Below are 18,908 nucleotides of genomic sequence, written 5' to 3'. Positions count from 1 at the left end.
ACTCAGCAAGTCTGGGTTAGCTGTTATTGTCCTGTGTAACTGGAGATCCAAGTTCAAAATATTTGGCACTTCAGAAGATGGCCGGATTTTTTGTGTTGTAACCTGGCACTCGCAGAAGCTGTCAATTTTCTCCCAAGGTGTGTGCCAACGCACAGCTTGTTTTGATGCCTCCAAACCATGCTAAGTCAGCAAGGAGCAGAGAGACTGGCCGGGTGGGTTGAGGGTGTGAGTTATCTCCTGCTGCTGAATTCAGTAAGCCCTTGCGCTGGCCATGTATCCCAAATGGCCTCGTAGTGTGCCAGGGCAATGGGAGAGCAGCAAATGTGGCTGAGCTTTGTAAAAAGCAATACTTGTACTTTACTGTACTTACTTAATGAATTCTTCACATACGTTTGTTGGTTTTTTTTAAACCTTCGGATCTTCTTTCCTTGCTGTAAACTGTATGGGAAAAAAGAGCGAGCTGTGGCACTTTTCTGGATGTTTGTTTTCTGTGTTGGCAGTCACTAGTAATTTGCTTGCCTCAGGTCTGAGATTAAATCCTGCTGTTTGTTGTATGACACCACAGTGGGGACAGAAAGAGAAAATTCAAGCACTGAAGTAAAGCTATGCAAGCCTGTAAAATGAAAGCTTGACTACCAATGTGATATTTATTAACCTATTGCCACCTTACCTGAGCAGTTAACTGAGGAAAGCCTGCATGACACACATTGTTGGTAAGGTCATGTAGCCCATGAACTTTTCAAATACACTGCTAAAAGAAAAAAAATCACCAAATGAAGCCTGGGGTGTGAGCACCTGCTGTATGAATAAAGGTAACCCAGTAAGAATGCTTGAGAGGGAGGCAGTTGCCAATAGGAAGGTGTATGATAAGGAACAGATAAAATCTGTAACGGGAGCTGTGAGGGGGCTGCCTGGTAAAAGACCCCAGCGGGTGCTGTAGCGTTGCTGGTGTGCAGTACTGGGACCTGCCCCTCGAATAAAGGGGCTGCTACAAGTGCCAGCTGGAAACGAGACTCTGGCTGGAAGGTGGGTGTTGGAGCAGCCAAATGAATCCTGGTTTGCAGGGACACAGCAGTGAGCCAGCACTTAAGTGGTGCACCCCAAGTTGCCAGAAGACACACAAGACACAGAGCAGCGAGACTGAAGGCACTTTTAGATGACAGATCCCCGCAGGGGATGACTGGATCCAAGTCAGAAGGCGATCTGTTGTGGGATGCTGAAGAGGAGCACTGGCATTTACAAGCTGCCCTTTGCTTTATGACTGGAGGCCGGGGAGCTGCAGCGGCCACAGCACACAGAGGCAGGCAGGTGCAATGGAGAACTGCATGCGGAGATGTTGATGTTAGCTCTTTGCCTCACGCTTTTGGAAGTTTTTGAGGCTTTACAGCAAGGGGAGCAAAAGAGGGCACGGCATGCTGAAGGCCCTGGATTTCTGAATAAGCAGGGCAATGCTGCAGGAGCTGTGGAGAAAGATGCTCGGCGCTGGAAGTTGGGGCCAAGGCCCAGCAAACGCCTGAACCACAGCAAGGCGGCACACAAGAACCAGCCTTTCGGTAATGGGCCTCTGCGGGGAGCGGGAAACCGGGCCGCCGCGGAGAGAGACCCCCGCTCCCTCGTCCTCCCCCCGCAGTTCTTGGCGGGGCAGCCGAGCCACCCCGGCCCCAGCAACCGCTGCCACCCGCGCCTGCCTCCCGGCACTGGCGCCGAGGGCCTCAAGATGGCCGCCCCCGCCGGGCCGGGCCGGGCAGGGCAGGGCGAGGGGCCGGCCCCTGGCGGGGGCACCCGCGGCCGGGCCGCCGCCAGCCCCCAGCCCCGCGGCGCGGCGCCTCCCCGCCTATAAGAGCGGCGGCGGCGGCGGCGGGCCGGGAGCTGCGGGTGCGCTGCTGGGAACGGGTAGGGCCTGTAGGGGGTGGGAGTTCTACCATTTCTCTTTTCTCTTGTGTGTGTGTGTGTGTGAATGTATATATATATATACACACACGCATACACACACGCGAGTGTCTAAGTTACACCGGCCCACGCACGGCAGCAATGCCGCCGCCGCGGGAGGTGCGCCTGAGCAGCCGGGCGTGCGGGGACCGGCCTTTCCCTCCCGGCGGCCGCCCACACCCCCGGATTTATTTTTTCTCTTTTTTTCTCTTTCTTTTATCACCTTCCCTAAGACACCCCCCACCCCCCCCCCCCCACTCCTTTCCTTCACGAATGTGCCGTGTCACCGGCATGACGGCGGTGCGAGCCCCCCGGGGGCGCCGGGCCGTGCTCCTTGCCGGGGGACGGCCACCCGCCGCCGGACGGTGGGGGTCGTTAGGTAGCGGGAAGCGGGCGGTGGGCAGCAGCAGCACCGACAGGCTCCGCTGCCCGGCGCTCCGCACGGGTAAAACCCCGCTAGGCTGGAAACGCGGCTCCGGAGCGGCCGCAGACCGGCCGTCGGTGCCGAGACCCGGGGGCTGGCGGTGTACGCGCCGGCTCTTGACAGGCGCCCGCCCAGCCGGCACGGTTTTCTCTACAGGCATGTCGTCCATTAAGATCGAGTGTGTTGCCAGCGAGGGCTACGGGATCGGGGAGTCGCCGGTGTGGGACGAGAAGGAAGACGCGCTGCTGTGCGTGGACATCGCGGGCCGGCGGGTGTGCCGCTGGAGCGCGCTCAGCCGGCGGGCGCAGGCGGTCGCCGTGGGTAAGGACCGGCACCGCGGCGGGGTCCGGCTGTGCCCCCGGCGGGGTCCGGCCTCCCGGGGGCACGGGCACGGCTCCTCTGGGTGCTGGGGCTGCGCCCCTCAGCAGCGGCATGGTGCTCGTCTGCTGGAGACCATTCCCTAACCCCGACCTTCCTAGGCCGAGGAGGACGCTAGGGCTTGCGCTGCGCACAGACGCTGGGCACTGGCCAGACTTCGTGCCGAGGACTAAATATTCTGTGCTGCCGGGTTACGTTTGACCTGCTTCCCTTCCCTCTGAGTTGTTCGCAACTCGCTTTCTTTTGTTCCCGCGTTGTCCCAAAGGTAAAGTTCTGCTGTTGATGCCTGTGGGAGTTTTGTTACCGATGTGAATGAGTAATGCCGGTAACATTTTCTTTATTAGATGAAGTTGGCCCATAACGATTTAAGAAGATGATATTTTTTTAAGGTAACAGTGTCACCAGCTAGAGTTAACTTAATATAGTTTAGGTATTTGTTCCAGGAAGGAAGTGCTAACTCTAAGAAGGAACTTTTCTAAAGGAGTTGCGGATTCACTTCTGGATGTGATAGTATAAATATTTGTCTGTCTGAAGACAGCTCCTTAATTGGTTTAAGTACTTGTATTCATTACTTCCTCATGTTCAGTAATACTTGGTGAAAATCACTTTTGTCCACCCATAAGATATTCACATTATTCAAAAAAGTTGATTTGGGCTTATCTGCCCTTGGAATTACCGTAGTTACCAGTTCTAAAATGAGAGAAGGCCTGAAAGTAATTTTGGAAATACAGCTTCCCAAACTTACTTCCTCTGACCTTAGCCGAGGGAACGTGTGCTCCCTGCCTCTTCCCCCAGCTCAGACCTACCTTCAAAGGTGTAGTCTTTTACACGTGGCCTGTCTGGAGATGTAGAAGGGGTAGTAACTGAAGTAGCTACTTTTTTTTTTTTTTTTTCCCTCCTACTTTCTTCTGTTTCCTCTGTTTAGTAATAAAATAGTTACAATTAATAGCTGTGCCTTTGGGTGTAGCATGATTAAAAGGCCAAAAGACCTCAAACACCCTAAGAGTGCCATGTGATTAAAACAGCAGGTTAACGTCCAAAGTGGAAACTGAGAAGTTAATCATTAGGGAAGCTTATAGAGAATTACAGCAGCCCCACACTCTGCAACAACTTCAAATGCCCTTTTCGACTCCACAGGGAAAACAGCACTACATACATAACGGTGCCCAGGGCAGAGACCTTGTGGTCAGTGTTCTCTGTTTGGCATAACGTGGTGTCGCAAGTAAATCAATTCCTGTGGATGCAGCTTAACGAAGCCCCTTGGGTGGCAGCAGACTGAGCTGGGTACAAGGGCCTTTTGGCTCACTTGTGTGCAGTATTTGTGCAGTGAACAGTAGGGTGGCTGTGTCTGTCTCGCTAGCCTGATACATCCCTTCCCCCTGGGGCACTTTGTCAAGGAATGGGGCTGTTCTTGTGGCTGTAGGGGCACGAGGGGGGGGGGGGGGCAACACCTCCAGAGACAACCAGGTAGGGGCATACAGGCTGCTGGGCATGGGGGAGGGAGGGAGGCCGGCCCTGGGGCTGCTCAGGTGGAAGGGCTCCTGTGGGCCGTGGCCCCAGGTGTTTTGCTGGAGAGCAGACTGGGAGTTGCATTCCCATGCTCTGCAGGCCAAGCCCCTGGGGCTGCTGCAGGCTGAAAAGTGCTTTTATTGGTGTGGTTACTGGCATTTGGAAGAGCAGCACAATGACTTCCTTTGGCGGGTGCCACACACGGCTGAGGGCATGCTGCTGACCTCTGTGCTGGCATGGGAAGGAGAAGCGGCACCCACTCGCCCAGGGTAGATGAGCCCAGACCGCCAGCAGCTTCAGCAGTGCGGTCACATGCCTCTAGGTGAAGGAATTTCTAGAGCTGAGCTTGCAATCAGGTGTGCATCTTGGGTGTTGGGGGCAAATAGCATTCAGATTTCTGGCGTGGTCACAGCTGGGGCTGTAAAGGGAAGGGGCATCCTGAGCCAAGAGCAAGCAGGCAGAAGGGAGCAGATTTCTCTTGGCAGCAGTGGTGGCGGTTATAAGTGTTTGTGAAACTATGGCCTAATTATACCTCTGCAAAACTATAAATACAAAAAATGTTTTATTTTTAAATTAGAAAGTCGGCGATTAGTCCCATGCATATTAAATATTATGGCAGACTTTATTGCCATATTTAAAGTTATTATTCCTTATATTGCATCTGATTGTAGGCTTTAACATAAATGTTATCTTCTCACTCATTTATCCGTTTTTTTTTACCAAGTCCTTTATAATAACCTGCAATTGAGGTTTTACTGCATAATAGCTCAAATGAGTGTCAACTAACCATGGAGCATTTACTAATCTTCTGTTTTACTCTACCTCTTGGAAAGCTCTGTCACTCCTTGGTGTGTTTTTGGTGCTGCTGGAGGCATGTCGGAACTGCACAGCAGTGTGGTGCCAGGGGGTGTGTGACCTGTCCCACTGCAGAGATACTCTTGTCTCCGTGAGTTATGACTGAACGGCCATGGTAGGGCAGATTTACCCAGGAGCTGTGCTAAACAAACAGTTGCACCAGAGCTCTAGTGGCAATTGATTTTTCCCTTGGGGAGGGGGGAACCCACACAGTAAACTGTTGTAAAAAGCACACATGCCCATATCAGTACCCCATTTTATGTTTGTTTGTGGGGTATTTTTAAGCATCTAGTAGAACCAGGTGCTGGTAAAGTTCCCTGAGTTTATATGTCCCAAACTGGTGATTCTCTTCATAGCAGCTTTCTGTATGCATTAAGTATGCCCTCTTCACATGAAAGAATCCTCTTTTCCATTTCACCTTGTTTCTAGATGCTCCTGTGAGCTCTGTGGCTCTCCGGAAATCAGGGAATTATGTCATCACCCTGGGAACCAGATTTGCTGCTTTGAAATGGGAAGAGCAGCTGGTAACCACCATTACTCACGTGGACAAGGATAAACCAAACAACCGATTCAATGATGGGAAAGTGGACCCTGCAGGGAGGTATTTTGCAGGTATGCTGTGGGAGTTGCTTCCACTGCTCCATTAGGTTTTGGTGATGAGATGCAGTGATCAGCTGCAGATGTGGCAAGTGTTTGTTCATAGTTAAATGGTGGGGATATTTTTTTGTTGTTGTCTTCAAGCAGTGTCTAATCCCATTTACAAATCTACATGTATCACCTGGACACCGTCTCATCAGGGGTATTGAGACCCACTGTTCAGAGCCAGCCTAAGCAGTCTTGCCTCATCCCTGTTGGCACGTGTGGTCTGAATACTGGCAGAGTGCCAATAAAAAATACTTTTCCAGTAAGAAATTTATGACATTGTGGGTTTTGTTCTTAATAAATCAGAATTTATAGATGGTATTGCTAAAAAATATGTGACTGTCCAGCCTGGAGAAGAGAAGGCTCAGGGGATCTTGCCCGTGTGTGTAAGTAGCTGATGGGGGGGCAGTGTGGGTAGAGAAGTGGGTAGAGAAGGCAGAGCTGCTTAGCGGTGCCCAGTGACAGAACCTGAGGCAGTGGGCACAAACTGAACTCGGGAAATTTTGCTTAAATGTAAGAGAACTCTTTTAGTGAGGATGATCACACAGTGGAACAGGTTGTCCAGAGAGGCTGTGGAGTTTCTGTCTGTGGAGACCTTCAAGACATGGCAGTGCCCTGAGCAACCTGCAGCGGCTAAACCTGCTCCTGAGCAGGGGGTGCACCTGGTGGATCTCCAGAGGTGCCCTCCAGCCCTAGCTGTCCTGTGATCCTGTCCTGTTATTTAAAACATTGTTCTGTGCATCTGCTGTGCGACTGGGTCTGCAGGCTTTCTTTAATTTGCATTACCAAGCCTCTCAAAGAGCAAGTATCAGTTGCCAACTTCGAGCCACAAAGGTGAGTTTGTTTTTGAAGGGGCTTTAGTAAGACTCATCATCCTGAGGGAAGAGGAAATTTTTTTTCCATTCTCTCTGCTATACAAGATGTTAATATTTGTGGGAAGTTAAGTGCTGACCACACCCTTCTTCATATTTGAATGACTGAATAAAAAGCTCTGCAGAAGTCCTGCTGCATACCGTTTTTGCCACAGTTCAACAAAAACCCAAAGGATGTGTTTTTTCATCTGCTAAAAGCAAACACTTTTGAAATCTACCTTTCTGTTTTGCTTTTAACTCAGTTTCTTCCCCGAATTTCTGAAGCCCCTGCACTGCTCCCTTCTACTTTGGCAGTGCAGTCATCATCCTAGCAAGGGGCTGCCACCAAACCTGGAGGAAAGCCCATTCACTCTGAACCTGCTTTGTTCCCGCTGGCTCTGCACAGGTACGATGGCTGAGGAGATTCGACCTGCCGTGCTGGAAAGACGCCAGGGCTCTCTGTATACACTTTTCTCTGACCTCTCAGTGGTGAAGCACTTCAATCAGGTGGACATTTCTAATGGGTTGGACTGGTCACTGGATCACAAAACCTTCTTCTACATTGACAGCTTGTCCTACTCAGTGGATGCATTTGATTATGACCTCCAAACTGGAAAAATTGGTATGAATTGGCTGTATTCCAAAATAATTGTTTGTGCCTAAAGATTGTGATGTTTGCTTCCATTCTGGTTGTTATGCAGAGGTGATTGGAGCTTTGGGAGTGCTTCTTCAGAAGCCTCCTTAGAACAAAACAACAGGAGCCACATTAACATCTGTCCGTGCCTGCATCGGCTCCTAGCTTGAACTATGCAGAGGCTGTTGGTAATATTATAAAGTATTTAAATTGTGTGGCAGAGTTTAAGTAGTAATCTGGACGACTGTTACTAAACACAACGCGTATCTCATCTGCCTGTGCAAAAAGGGCAGACTGTTTCTTGTATGGCTTGTATGTTTCTGTGGCTGCATGTTTCTTATTACTGATAGTATAGGCAGTATAACACAAAGCTTTTAGTCTTGTGCAAAACCTCGGAGAGCTTCTTCAGGTTTTTTTTCACTCTGTTTTGTGTTTTGAAATATAAGCTCTTAGATGAAGATTCTGCAAACAGAGATGAAGAACAGCTGGAAAGCAGTAACTCAAAACTTCTTCCTTCATTTATTTAAAACAAAACAACACAACCCCTTAAGGCCTTCTACAGGCTTGGGCAAAAGAACAATTCCGGTGACTTGGACTAATAATTTGCTTTTGAGGACACGGACTGCTTTTTGCTTTTGCTTTAAAAGAACCCTGCCAATTTGGGATTTAGTTTTAAAACCGTGAATTTAAACTCACTTTAGGCGTAGCATCTTGTCCCCCAATGTCTCTCTGCTGTGACTTACAAGTGATTTTTTCTTTAGTAAATAGCGCGGTTCTCCTCTCTCTCACCCACGCTGGCTTGCTCTCTTTCTGTGGGCAATCTGACAATCCCCAGGAGCACAAAGGAAACTCATTTAAAATATTGCTACATATGAGAAACATTGAAGTTGTCAGAGCATAAAATAAACAATGTTGGAAAGTTTGTTTTAATTTTCTTTAATAACAGTGGATAAAAGTTCAGATAGAATTGTTTGGTTTTAGGTTGACAGTATGCCTTTGAAGTTGATGCTTTCCCTAACTCTGTGTTTATATAAACTCTCAGTTTATGTATCTGAAGGTCAGTTTTGTGTTAGAATAGTGATTATTGGCACGTTCCAGCAGCCTGTTTGAAAAGTCTCCAGTTCTGTACTGGAAGTGACCCATACTTGAAATGATCCAAACTGCTTTTAGAACAAGTAATTAATTTTCTGAATATGTATCTGTAACATTAATTTATTCTGTTATTCATTTAATATTGTAAGTAGGGAGCATAAGCAGTGCACTAGAAAAAGTACACCAGAAAAAAGGATGATACTTTCAATGGATAGAAACTCATCCCCAGGCTTTCACGCTGAGAAAAAACTGTCTCGGGGAAACAAACAGGGCAGCAGGCATGATCTATTTCTTTCATATGAAAAAGCTCAGGACTTCAGCACAGATTTTGAGAATAATAGTACAAATAACTGCTGGAATGTGACTGATAAAAATTTTAACAATTGTCTCACTCAGTTTTGTTGTGTTTTTTCTGCCCTGCAGGCAACCGTAGGAGTATATACAAACTGGAAAAAGAGGAAAGCATTCCTGATGGGATGTGCATTGATACAGAAGGCAAACTCTGGGTAGCTTGTTATGATGGTGGGAGAGTAATTCGCCTTGACCCTGAGACAGGTAGGTCCTTGCAAAAAGTGGACTGGAATTTTGTGTTTATTTTTATTTTTATTAAAAAAAAAAAAAAAAGAAGAAAGAAAGCAAAGAATGAGAGGTGGGTTTTTTCCACCTCGCAGAAATGGTATATTTACCCTTCTTAAAACACTACTCTTTATTTATTTGTTTATTTAAACAATTACAAGTCTCTGCTCTCAGAAGTTGGCTTTGTAAATAAGTGCCCTTTGTTCCCAGCCTCTGTTGTGTTGGAAAAGGTAAAGTTGCTGATGAGATTACCATTATACTTGTGAGTTGTTTGACTTAGCATCCTCTTGCATCCTCCAAACTTAAGATCAGTGTTTACGTCATTGATAAATGATGTAGATGAGAATGAATAAGCCATGAAACAGCAAAGATGACTTAAACTATTTTTTTGGCCTCGTTTCTTCAGCATAGTGTATTATTTTGGGCAGCCTACTGAGGTTAACGCAAGTCCCACGTGACACTGATGCTAACAACATTTTTTTGCTGAAAATTATTTGCATGATAAGTTTTGCAATTGAAATAATAAGAAATATTTAATGAATTCCACAGCATTTTATCATTCCCACAGTAATGTCTTGGGTGTGCCCATTGTCTGAGCCTTTTGTTCATTGCTACTCTCATTTGCACTTTGGTGGTCTGCCAGGCACAATTTAGTGTGGGTGAAAAAAAAGGTGTAAAGGACTTCAGGGAGACTGAGCCACACTGTCTGCAAGGGGCCAGTGGGTGAGAATGGGAGCATGATTTTGACAGATCCCAGACAGCACAGGTTTGCATAATGCAGCATAGGAGTAACCGCACTGGGTTGCATCTGGGGTCTCTTGAACCCAGGTCCAGCCCAAACACAGAAGTCTTGGGGGTTTGTGGGGCTGCAGGTTCAGGGATGCCAGTGTCCCTTGACGCATGCCCCCTCTACAGTGCACAGCGGACCCTGGCACACATGTGCACCTGGCAGGTCAGGCTGCAGCCTCTCTTCTGACTCTGGTGGAACCTCTTGAGGCTCAGGCTGTGCTTTCCCCCTCACCTTTTGATTTGTATGCGTCCAAGATCTTGCCAACCTGCAGGATTTTTTCTTGTCCTGCAGAGTCTGCACCCCAACCCTAGGAGGAGGAAAATCCAGCTGGGAGGTCCCAGCAGCTCTGGGATCTGTTTCTGGTCCCACATCCTCCTGCTTTGGTGGGCAGAGCACTCCTTGGTGACCTCCACTAGCCCTTTGAATACCCTCCTGGAGCAGTGGACTCTACCATTTTTTTCCTCTCTGGTTCACTATTTCCACCTTTTCCCTCCTTGGCCTTCACCTTCCTTTGTTCCCTTGTTTTCCCTTTCCACCTCCTTTTGGAGTTTTTTTTTAAGGGAAAGGTAAAGGGAATAGTGTCCATAAGCAGATGCATAGTGGGACTGAGAACACTGACAGCAGAGCAGCTATCCCTAATGCACTTCCAGTCTCTTAACTATGCTCAGATAAGGGTCTTTCAAAGCTGGATGTGATTTCAATGTATCAGGAGGTGCCAGTTATTTCTTTTCTGTGAATCTGTTCCGTCTCCTCTTGCCCACATAAAACTCCTAGCACTCACAACAAACGGTAGTAAGAAGTTTCGCAGCAAAAAGAGCCACCTTCTTTTTGAACATCTCATGTTTATCTGCCCTCTCTGTGTTATCATTTTAAAGTAATATCATCTAAGATCTGCAGTTTGCTGAATTCTGAGCAAATAGCAACTGTTTGGGGAGATAACCCAGTCAGGTTTGAGAACTCCATGAAAGCCTCTCTTTTAATGCACATACCTGTTAAGTGTGGCTTGAATGACTGCCAGACAGTTGCAGATACATCCACTGATAAAGAGCGCACCTAAAGCACATGAGGAGGTTTCAGGTTTCAGTGATAGCAAAGCCTGGGTTGTGTTTTTAGCAGGATGGGTGAGGACATCTGTTTGGTGTCTTTTCTAAGTGAAGGTTCTGAGGTTCAGGGTGAAGTGGTTATTCAGGTCTGGGCTTCTTTAGCCTAGATAGCTGCTGCCTTTAGATTCAGGGTGTGCTGCAGGGGAAGGCTGTGATGACTGATCCCACCAGGTTTGCAAAGGGCTTGGAAAAGATGTCTAACTTGTATGTTGCCAAGTCTTGCCATACCTTCTGGTCACTTACTGACCTGCTAGTTTTATGCACTTGTGGTTTTTTATTAGGAATTAAATATTTTCCAATTCTTCCTTAATGAATGTATTTTTATATCCTTTGATTGTATAGGGTCTAAAAGATTTGCTACGTTTCTATAGATGTCAAGCATAGATGAATACTTCAGGTAGATTTTAGAGCATGCAGGTGCAGATTTGCTTACATCTCCAGGAAGACCTTGCTCATCTCAGAGCTTTGTAATGCAAGTGCACTCAGGGTCTCTCCCCTTGTCTTTGGGGCTCATGCCTCTTCTAGAGTGCATGTGTTTTCCTTTTGAATGCCCTTCCCACTCATTTTCTCCCAGACTTGGTGTCAGCCAATTTCAGGGGTGTCCTCTGAAGCATTTTATAAGCCACCATGTAATCCTTCCACTGCCAGCTGACTGGATAACCATGACGTGTTGCTAGAGCAAGTTGGCAGGAGCGTTGCCTTGAGATTCATACTGGTCCTTGTTACTGCCAGGCAGCAGACAGGACTTCTGTCCCAATTTTCTAGATAATTTGAAAAATACGGTCTTCTCAGGGGGGAAAAAAAAAAAAGTTAACCAGACGTGCAAATAATCTCTGACAATCTAAACACTATTACAGTGGGTTTTATTTCTTTCTTAATTTGAATTTGATTTTTCCTTTGGCCATTGTGGGTCAAAATGTGTGCCAAATAAGCTTATTATACAGCATCAGGAATCCCAGAGTACTCAGCTTTTCCAGACTGTTACATACAAGAGGCTCTTTCACCACTGCTCACTTGCTCTTTTCTTTTATTTATTTTGGGATTAAAAGAGAGTTTAAAAGTATCCAGCCCTCATGTCAGGGTTGTCAGAAGCAAAGACAGTTCCACTCCTCCCCCTTGGTGCTGTATTCTGGATGTACTGCTTACGTCCATACTAGCAGGTAAAACAGATCAGGCAATACCCTTTAGTCCTGCACCACAGGCATCTCATAGCTTATTTTGTACGACCAGGCTGTCTTCCCACACCAAATCAAAGCCCAGACTGTGTCTGGGGAGCAGCTTACCTAACTAGGTGGGCCAAAATTGTACCAGGACTGCACCAATGGCTTAATAATGTGGCCCTGCTTTTACCTGTGCTTATGATCCACTTGGTGTTGTAGTACAGGTGAAGCCATTTGGTCTGTGCTTTTGTCAGTTCATTGCAGTGCTGCTATGTCATTGTAAGGGACCAAGGCACAGCTTGTTGAGTGAGGCAACAGCTTTTAAAGACAGGTGCCTGCTTTGGTAAAACACCTCCTGGGAAATGGTGCCCCACTCTGAAGTTGACTGAGAACTTCTCATAGGTCTTATGTGGGCCAAACTTTCCACTTTTTCTTTATCCTTGTAGAGTTCCCAGCATCAAAGTTACTTCCCTGCTATTTCAACACATCGTTAAACAGTTAGTTACTGTAAGAGGGCCAGGCCCTTTGCACGTGCAACTGGGGGGCCAGGGAAACTGCACATTTTGTAAGGAGATTCACGTGCTTTAGCCTATTTCTAGAAAGAGAAATTCAATCGTAAGTAATTAAAATAGGCATGATTTGTATAAGCACTTACTGCCCAGAATTAGGAGGAATTTTATAAAAGTCTGCTGTAAGGGTGTCTTGACAGTCTTCTGGTTAAGGCTGGAGGCAATCTGTTTACTACTGTCATTAGGACGGTAGCTATTTGTTGATATGATAAATGCATGGTATTATTTATGGTAGCAGCAGTTTCTTGTAAACTTCACATATGTCCCATGATCCCTGTTTTATTCAAGCTTGATTTGAAAGGCTATTGAAATTTCAGGAGAAACTTACAGGAATTAATCTTCCTTGATTGCAGGCACTGGAGGTGTTGCATGAGATACACCTCAGTCGAGCTGCATGAGGTCTGCTTGCTCCAGGCTTCCTTTGTAGTTAGAAGTAGAAAAGTCAGCAGGTCTAGGATATAATTCATGTGACCTGTTTTAGGGAAGAATTATATCCCGTTTCCATTGACTGACTGCACGGGCAGCTGAGGTGATGAGCTCAGATACATGTCTGTGCTTTTTAATTAGAGGATAGGCTAGGACTGGGGGTGGGATTTTTTTGTGATAACTGAGGCTGAAACTTGTCACATCGTCAACAACGCACTTTACAGAAGTCTGGTTTCTCCCTGTCACAGTGCTCAGCGGTATGCTGAAACTCAGCATGGGACCTTCCCCGGCCCTGGTACCTGCTTTTGTGGACCACCTGGCTCCACGCCAGTTATTTACAATAATTTGTTTAAATTTCTTGTTGTGGGTAGATGAACAGGAAACGTCATGTATGTTTTTTTCCAGGAAAAAGACTTCAGACTGTGAAGCTTCCTGTTGACAAGACAACTTCCTGCTGTTTCGGAGGAAAGGATTATTCAGAAATGTATGTGACTTCTGCCCGTGATGGGATGGATAAAGAGTGGCTTTCACGGCAACCACAGGCTGGTGGGATTTTCAAGGTGAATGATAACTTTTCCCTGTTGTTTTAGAAGGTCATTTTTTCCTTTCTGCATTTTTCAGGTAGCAAACCAGTTGGACTGGTGGGAAGCAGGAGAAGAGTGGTTCTTAGAACATCAGTCATATATATATATATCACAGAACCACAGAATGGTCAGAGTAGGAAGGGACCTTGGGAGATCATCTAGTTCAACCCCCTGCTAAAGCAGGTTCACGCAGAGCAGGTTACACAGAGTTGCGTCCGGGAGGGTTCTGAGTGTCTCCAGAGAAGGAGACTCCAGAACCTCTCTGGGCAGCCTGCTCCGGTGCTCCCTCACCCTCAAAGTAAAGATATTTTTCCTCATATTCAGATGGAACTTGCTGTGTTGGAAGCTATGTATGTTAAGCTATTGATTGTATTTTTGGTTCCTGTCGCAGGACAAGGAAGTTAAAAGAGATTTGAAAATACTTCTGGGTTTAAAATTCGTAACAATGCTGATATTGCAAATTTTCTATGCCATCACCTTTTTGCTTCTCACCCTCCCAACACAGTTTCTGTTTTCTATTCATATTTCTATTATGGAAGGAATGTGTAAATACTTGTGTCTTAATCAATGGCAAATAAAACCATCTGCTTTTATTTACTTTCTAGTTAGTTAAAACTAAATTATCTCCTTAAAAATTTGTCACCGTGGGATTTGTTTTAAAGCCCTGCTCTTCCGTATGTTTGCATCCCAAAGGTTACATTGTAAACTGCAGAATTAAGGCTTAGTAGTATCTGAGAAGAGGCTTTTGGGGAATGGACTCTGGCCTGAGGTTACTCAGCTTTAGAGAAAGAGTGTAGGTTGAAGTTCCTGGCTGTGATGAGCTGCTGTGTGCAAAATATAGCAGGATGTCAAGTTGGACAACACAGTCCTTTTCTAAATTAAAGCACGTCTAGTTGTGAAAGAAAAGCAAGTGTCTGATAGTGGTGAATTATTGGACTAATCTTTTTTTTCCCTCTGTTTTAATAGATAACAGGGCTAGGGGTGAAAGGAGTCCCACCGTATCCATTTGCAGGTTAAATATATGTTCTTCAGAATGGATTAGAGGACTGACATAAGGAAGACAAGTTGGAAGGGCATATTCTGGTGCTCAGCATCTTTTTGCTTTGAAACCATAACACAATACCTCATCAGGGAAGGATGAAAAACTACTGAAATACATGGAATTTAAAAAACTGATCTTTTTTTTCTCCTTTAAACTTTATGACATTAAATATCTGATGGTACTTTTCCTGTTGTGCTAAAAAGATTCTCACCCTAATAAACTACTGAATATTGTAACTTTCTTTTATGATTAAATAATGTTTTAATATCTTTTCTTTTTATTATTTATTCTCCTGTCTCATTTGCGACTTAGGCTATATTGATTTATTGCTTAATTGTACTGTCTCTTTTACATATTTTCAAAGTTTCAGATAAAATATCCATTTGTGGTCTTACCGCTGCTTTAACTGGAACTTCATTTGTTCCATAACGTTCTCAACAACTGAAGCATTAATACCTATTATGGTGCATCTGCAGCTTCCTTTTTGCATTACATTTTTAAGGCCTCAGCTGTGGTTGTACTTAAATTTAACTCTGGTCATCTGGAGTTGATCATCATCTCTCCCCAGTGCATGTCACTATGTCACTCATTTTCTTAAATGTAAACCCAAACGTTTAGGATCAAGAACCATACTTTTTTTTATCCTCTGAAGATCTCAGCCCTGTTCCAGGGAGATGTGTGATGACAGGAAAGCATTAGGTGTCCTCGGTCTTTTGTGTATAAAAGAAAGCACCACCTGCACGTATGTCCTGCTGAACCAAACCCCAGAGCAGCCCGAGAGGCAGGAGGGGCCCACATGCCCAAATGGCCACAGCTTCTACGAATGTGCACAGAATGGAAGGTGTATTGTACTTTCTTCACAGCACCTGTTGTAAAGGGCAAGCTTATTTACTGGATTGCCTTTTTGCTGGTAACTTCAGGCCTGTCTGTGCTGAAACAGCTGTGATGTAGCTCAGTTGGTTTGTGAACTGCAGGTTTTGCTCTTGGCCTGTGACATGTTCCCATGTTCATGCACCTCCACTTGCACTTGGAATAGCTGTCCATCCCTGTCCTGCTGCGTGAGGGTAACCCACCAATGGCCAAGAGTGGCTGTGTGTGTTCTCTGCAGGTAGCTCCAAGAACTGGTACAGCGTGGTTTTCCAGTGTGTCCCTGCAAATCTGTAGGAGTTAGTTTTTCTCTGCTGGATCTGCTTGTGTCTGCTGTGCCCCCTCGAGTGTGCAGTGGGTGACACAGCTGCCTAGCCACTGGACCACACCAAGGCCTTGGTGCTGCTTTGAACCAAGATTTGAAAGGTGACTGTGCAAGTCACCGTTTTCCTTCTTTAAAGCATGTGGGGGTATGTATGTCTCTGCAGCTGGAAAAGCAGGAGGTTTAAGCAGCCCTGCTTCAGGGCAGAAGATGAGCATGAGGTGGTGAAGTAAGCTAGGACTTGTTTGTTTGAGTGTCTACCATCCTTCATTTACTGTACGTGCTGCAAGATAATCCCAAAGCATGGTAGAGGAAAGGTTTATGAGTTGAGGAAGATGGTGAAGGTGGCAAATTTAGGGCTCTGATCTCACTGAAGTCATGAACCTGGTGATAACTGCAGGCTGTAGGGCTGCTGTCGTTGATTGCTAATGGACATTCAGAGATGCAGTGGAAAACTAATATGCATAAACACAAATAAGCAATAAATAGGCATAAACACAAATAAGCTCTGCTCTACCATGGCTATCCTGTTGCAGAGGTTCCTGCACACACCATGAGGTTTTGTACCTGTGCTCACCCTCAGCCCGCTGCAATGGCAGGAGGGTGATGGCCAGCACAACACAAGGTACCGCTGATCCTTTTTTGTTGTTGCTGTGCTAGAAAGGTAACAGCAAGTGCTCATACAAGCATGAAGGGTCCGGTCAAAGATTAGTTGGTCACTGCTGGTCAAGAGGCACCCAGGAGACAGGGAGGATGAGGCTGCTGGAGCCCCTCATCCTCCATGTTGTGCATGGGCGGCCCTGGGCAGATGTCTGAGGCGCACAGGTCTTTGTGCTTGTAAACATGGCAGCAGGAGAAGGTAAAATAAGCATCTGCAGACATGGTAAATAAATGCCACCTCCTCCTCCTCCTGTAAGATCACCCGCTGGGCTTTGCTACACTGGTTTCACGGGCATCACATGAGCAGGAAGAGCCAACTCTGCCAGGAGAGTTGTATTTTTAACATTAACTGAAACGTCCTGGGAGCATGTCTTGCCGCAGCCTCCAGTGCAGAGCCTGTAGCTGCTTCCTGCGCCGCAGCCCGAGGAGCCCAAACAGGTGCTGCCAGCATATTTTGACGAGTCCCATGACAGAGCGCCGGATCCAGCAAACTGGAGCTGAGCAGTTGCTGGTTCCCTCAATTAGGAAGGCTTCCTGACTTTTGTTTAATCCCTTGCTTATTAATGGCGCTCACCTCTTTGATCACAGACTTGCACTGATTTCAATTAGGGTTGAGCAAGAGCCCAGTGACAGGAACGGCTGTATCAGGAGGAGCAGCTGCTGTGCCCTGAAGGGTTTCTTCACCCTCGTGACCAAAATCTATAGTCATAGGTGAAGCGTATTTATTCCCAACCAAGCTGGAGAAAACTCAGGTAATCCTTTGCTGGCAAAACAGCTCTGCTGAAATAAAAGCAGGCGGCACTGACTGCCCAGGAGCTCCAGTTCTTCCCATCTCAAGCATCAGGGAGGGACCGGGCCCTTCCTACAAAAGGGCAAAGCCACAGGAAGATAAACCTTGGCTTCACTTTTGGACAACGCTGTTGAGTGGGATATCACTGGGGTGAGTAGCTACACCTCTCCCTGCCTGAGGATTTTAATAACTGTGTCTTCATTAACTCTAACCATGCCTGTTTTCATCTCCAAAAGGGAGACTCTGTCTAGGTGAAGAATGACTTTGAGAGATTGGGACAATTAAATTACATGTGAAATTTGGTTTCTGGAGTACTGAAACCTGGGATGGACTCTCAAGGGGAATAAGCAACACAAGTGTAATTTGGGGGAGCTGTGAAAAAAAGAGGGGAGCGATGGATTTACTAAATATTTGTAAGCCACGGAACAAATTCAGAGCTACTGTCTGAGCACATGCCTGTAGGTAACAGAAGACAAATACAACTATTTAAATATGACGTTAATATATGCAGTGTGCCAACGCCTTGACACACTCCCCCAACTACACTATGTTGATAAAAAATAGGCACTGTGAAAAGACGTAGAAGGAGTTGCATCAGAGGAGACTGAAGCAGTGGGAAAGGAGAGAGGAAGCCACCCCAGAAGGAGACACTGCAGTGAGGCACCAGCCAGAGGTACCGGCTGCCTTTGGCCAGCTTCACTATAAACTTCTGCTTTGCAACTCAGCAACATTAGAAATAAATGAAGTGCGCGGCAGGGGCAGGCTCTTTATTTTGTAGAAATAATTAAAACAATTGCTGGCTGGCTAGCAACAAACACATGCACCTGCTGCTCTGGGGTTGCACCACTCATCAACAGCATCCACAAAACCTTTGAGGTGTGTCTTGTCCTAAACTGGCTAACCTCTGGAAAGGTAGACGTGGGGGATGTTGAAATGGCATGCCAAGGGTGGGAGATGTGATACTTCTGCTGGTAGTCTAGAAGTCAGTGGGGTAGGAATAAGAGATGGTGCTAAATGTGGTGGGGGTGTCCCCAGAGCATTTTCAGCCTCCCAAGTAAATCAGAGAAACGTGCTCTGGTAGTATTTTTCCCGGCTGCTGTCCTGCCTAGTGCCATTGATGATCCAGCATACAAGCTGCTCGCCAGGAAAGCAGCGCATACATTTTTTTTTAAGTTGCAGCGAGGCAAATGTGTTGTCCCTTTGCCTGACTTGGTTTTGTTTTGCCGCAGCCTGTGGTGGGGAAGTCAATCAAGTCACCAGAAGAAAAGAGCTGACTGAAAAGTGTGGTTTTCTCCACCGAAATTGCTTTAGAAAAAATGCTTTGGGAAGTATTTTGCAGAAAAAAAGATTACTTTTTTTTTTCTCTCCTGCACTTGAGAACCAGTCATTTTCTTTTTAAATGGAAGCAGTTAAAATGATTGCAAACCAGAATTTTCCTTTTGAATGTCTTGCAGCTGAAAATGCTGTGAAAAAAAAGTATATTATTCTACATGAACCTCCCTTCAAAGTTATCATTTAGTTTAAAAGAAGGAAAGCAGAGAGTAATGTGAAAAGATCTGTGAGAGCAAGCAGAGACAGAAGGTTTGTGCTGAAATGAGATGGAGCTGACAGCTTGGGCTGGGAGGCCAAGGAAGGCTGAGGAGAGTCCTCAGGGTGCCCACAAGCACTTTGCTTGTAATGCAGTGACCTTGGCAGGAGTTTGGCT

The 18,908-nt window shown here is 46.2% G+C and overlaps 1 protein-coding gene across 2 annotated transcripts; it reads left to right on the top strand.

Annotated features, from left to right (window-relative positions):
- Positions 1-1,770: 1,770 nt before the first annotated feature.
- LOC101920914 (regucalcin) lies at positions 1,771-14,833 on the top strand. Of its 2 annotated transcripts, none has more exons than XM_055802723.1 (7): positions 1,771-1,893; positions 2,510-2,674; positions 5,525-5,707; positions 6,995-7,210; positions 8,738-8,869; positions 13,344-13,498; positions 14,489-14,833. In XM_055802723.1, exons 2-7 carry the CDS (start codon positions 2,512-2,514, stop codon positions 14,537-14,539), a joined length of 900 nt encoding a protein of 299 aa, XP_055658698.1. In that variant the 5' UTR covers positions 1,771-1,893; positions 2,510-2,511; the 3' UTR covers positions 14,540-14,833. The 2 variants fall into 2 exon arrangements, with proteins under 2 accessions (XP_055658698.1, XP_055658697.1); XM_055802722.1 differs by lacking the exon at positions 1,771-1,893 and adding an exon at positions 2,298-2,374.
- Positions 14,834-18,908: the final 4,075 nt, after the last annotated feature.

The sequence above is a fragment of the Falco peregrinus genome, chromosome 4 (genome assembly GCF_023634155.1).
Source record: "Falco peregrinus isolate bFalPer1 chromosome 4, bFalPer1.pri, whole genome shotgun sequence".
In the NCBI taxonomy this organism is placed as follows: Eukaryota; Metazoa; Chordata; class Aves; order Falconiformes; family Falconidae; genus Falco; species Falco peregrinus.
This window is presented reverse-complemented; position numbering and strand designations above follow the sequence as displayed.

What these genes read in the sequence shown, in the direction of transcription:
- LOC101920914 (XM_055802723.1), top strand. Translation starts at nt 2,512, where the DNA reads ATGTCGTCCATTAAGATCGAGTGTGTTGCCAGCGAGGGCTACGGGATC. An exon ending in TGCAGGGAGGTATTTTGCAG is followed by an intron (nt 5,708 to 6,994) that starts GTATGCTGTGGG and finishes GGCTCTGCACAG; the next exon opens with GTACGATGGCTGAGGAGATT. An exon ending in TCGCCTTGACCCTGAGACAG is followed by an intron (nt 8,870 to 13,343) that starts GTAGGTCCTTGC and finishes GTTTTTTTCCAG; the next exon opens with GAAAAAGACTTCAGACTGTG.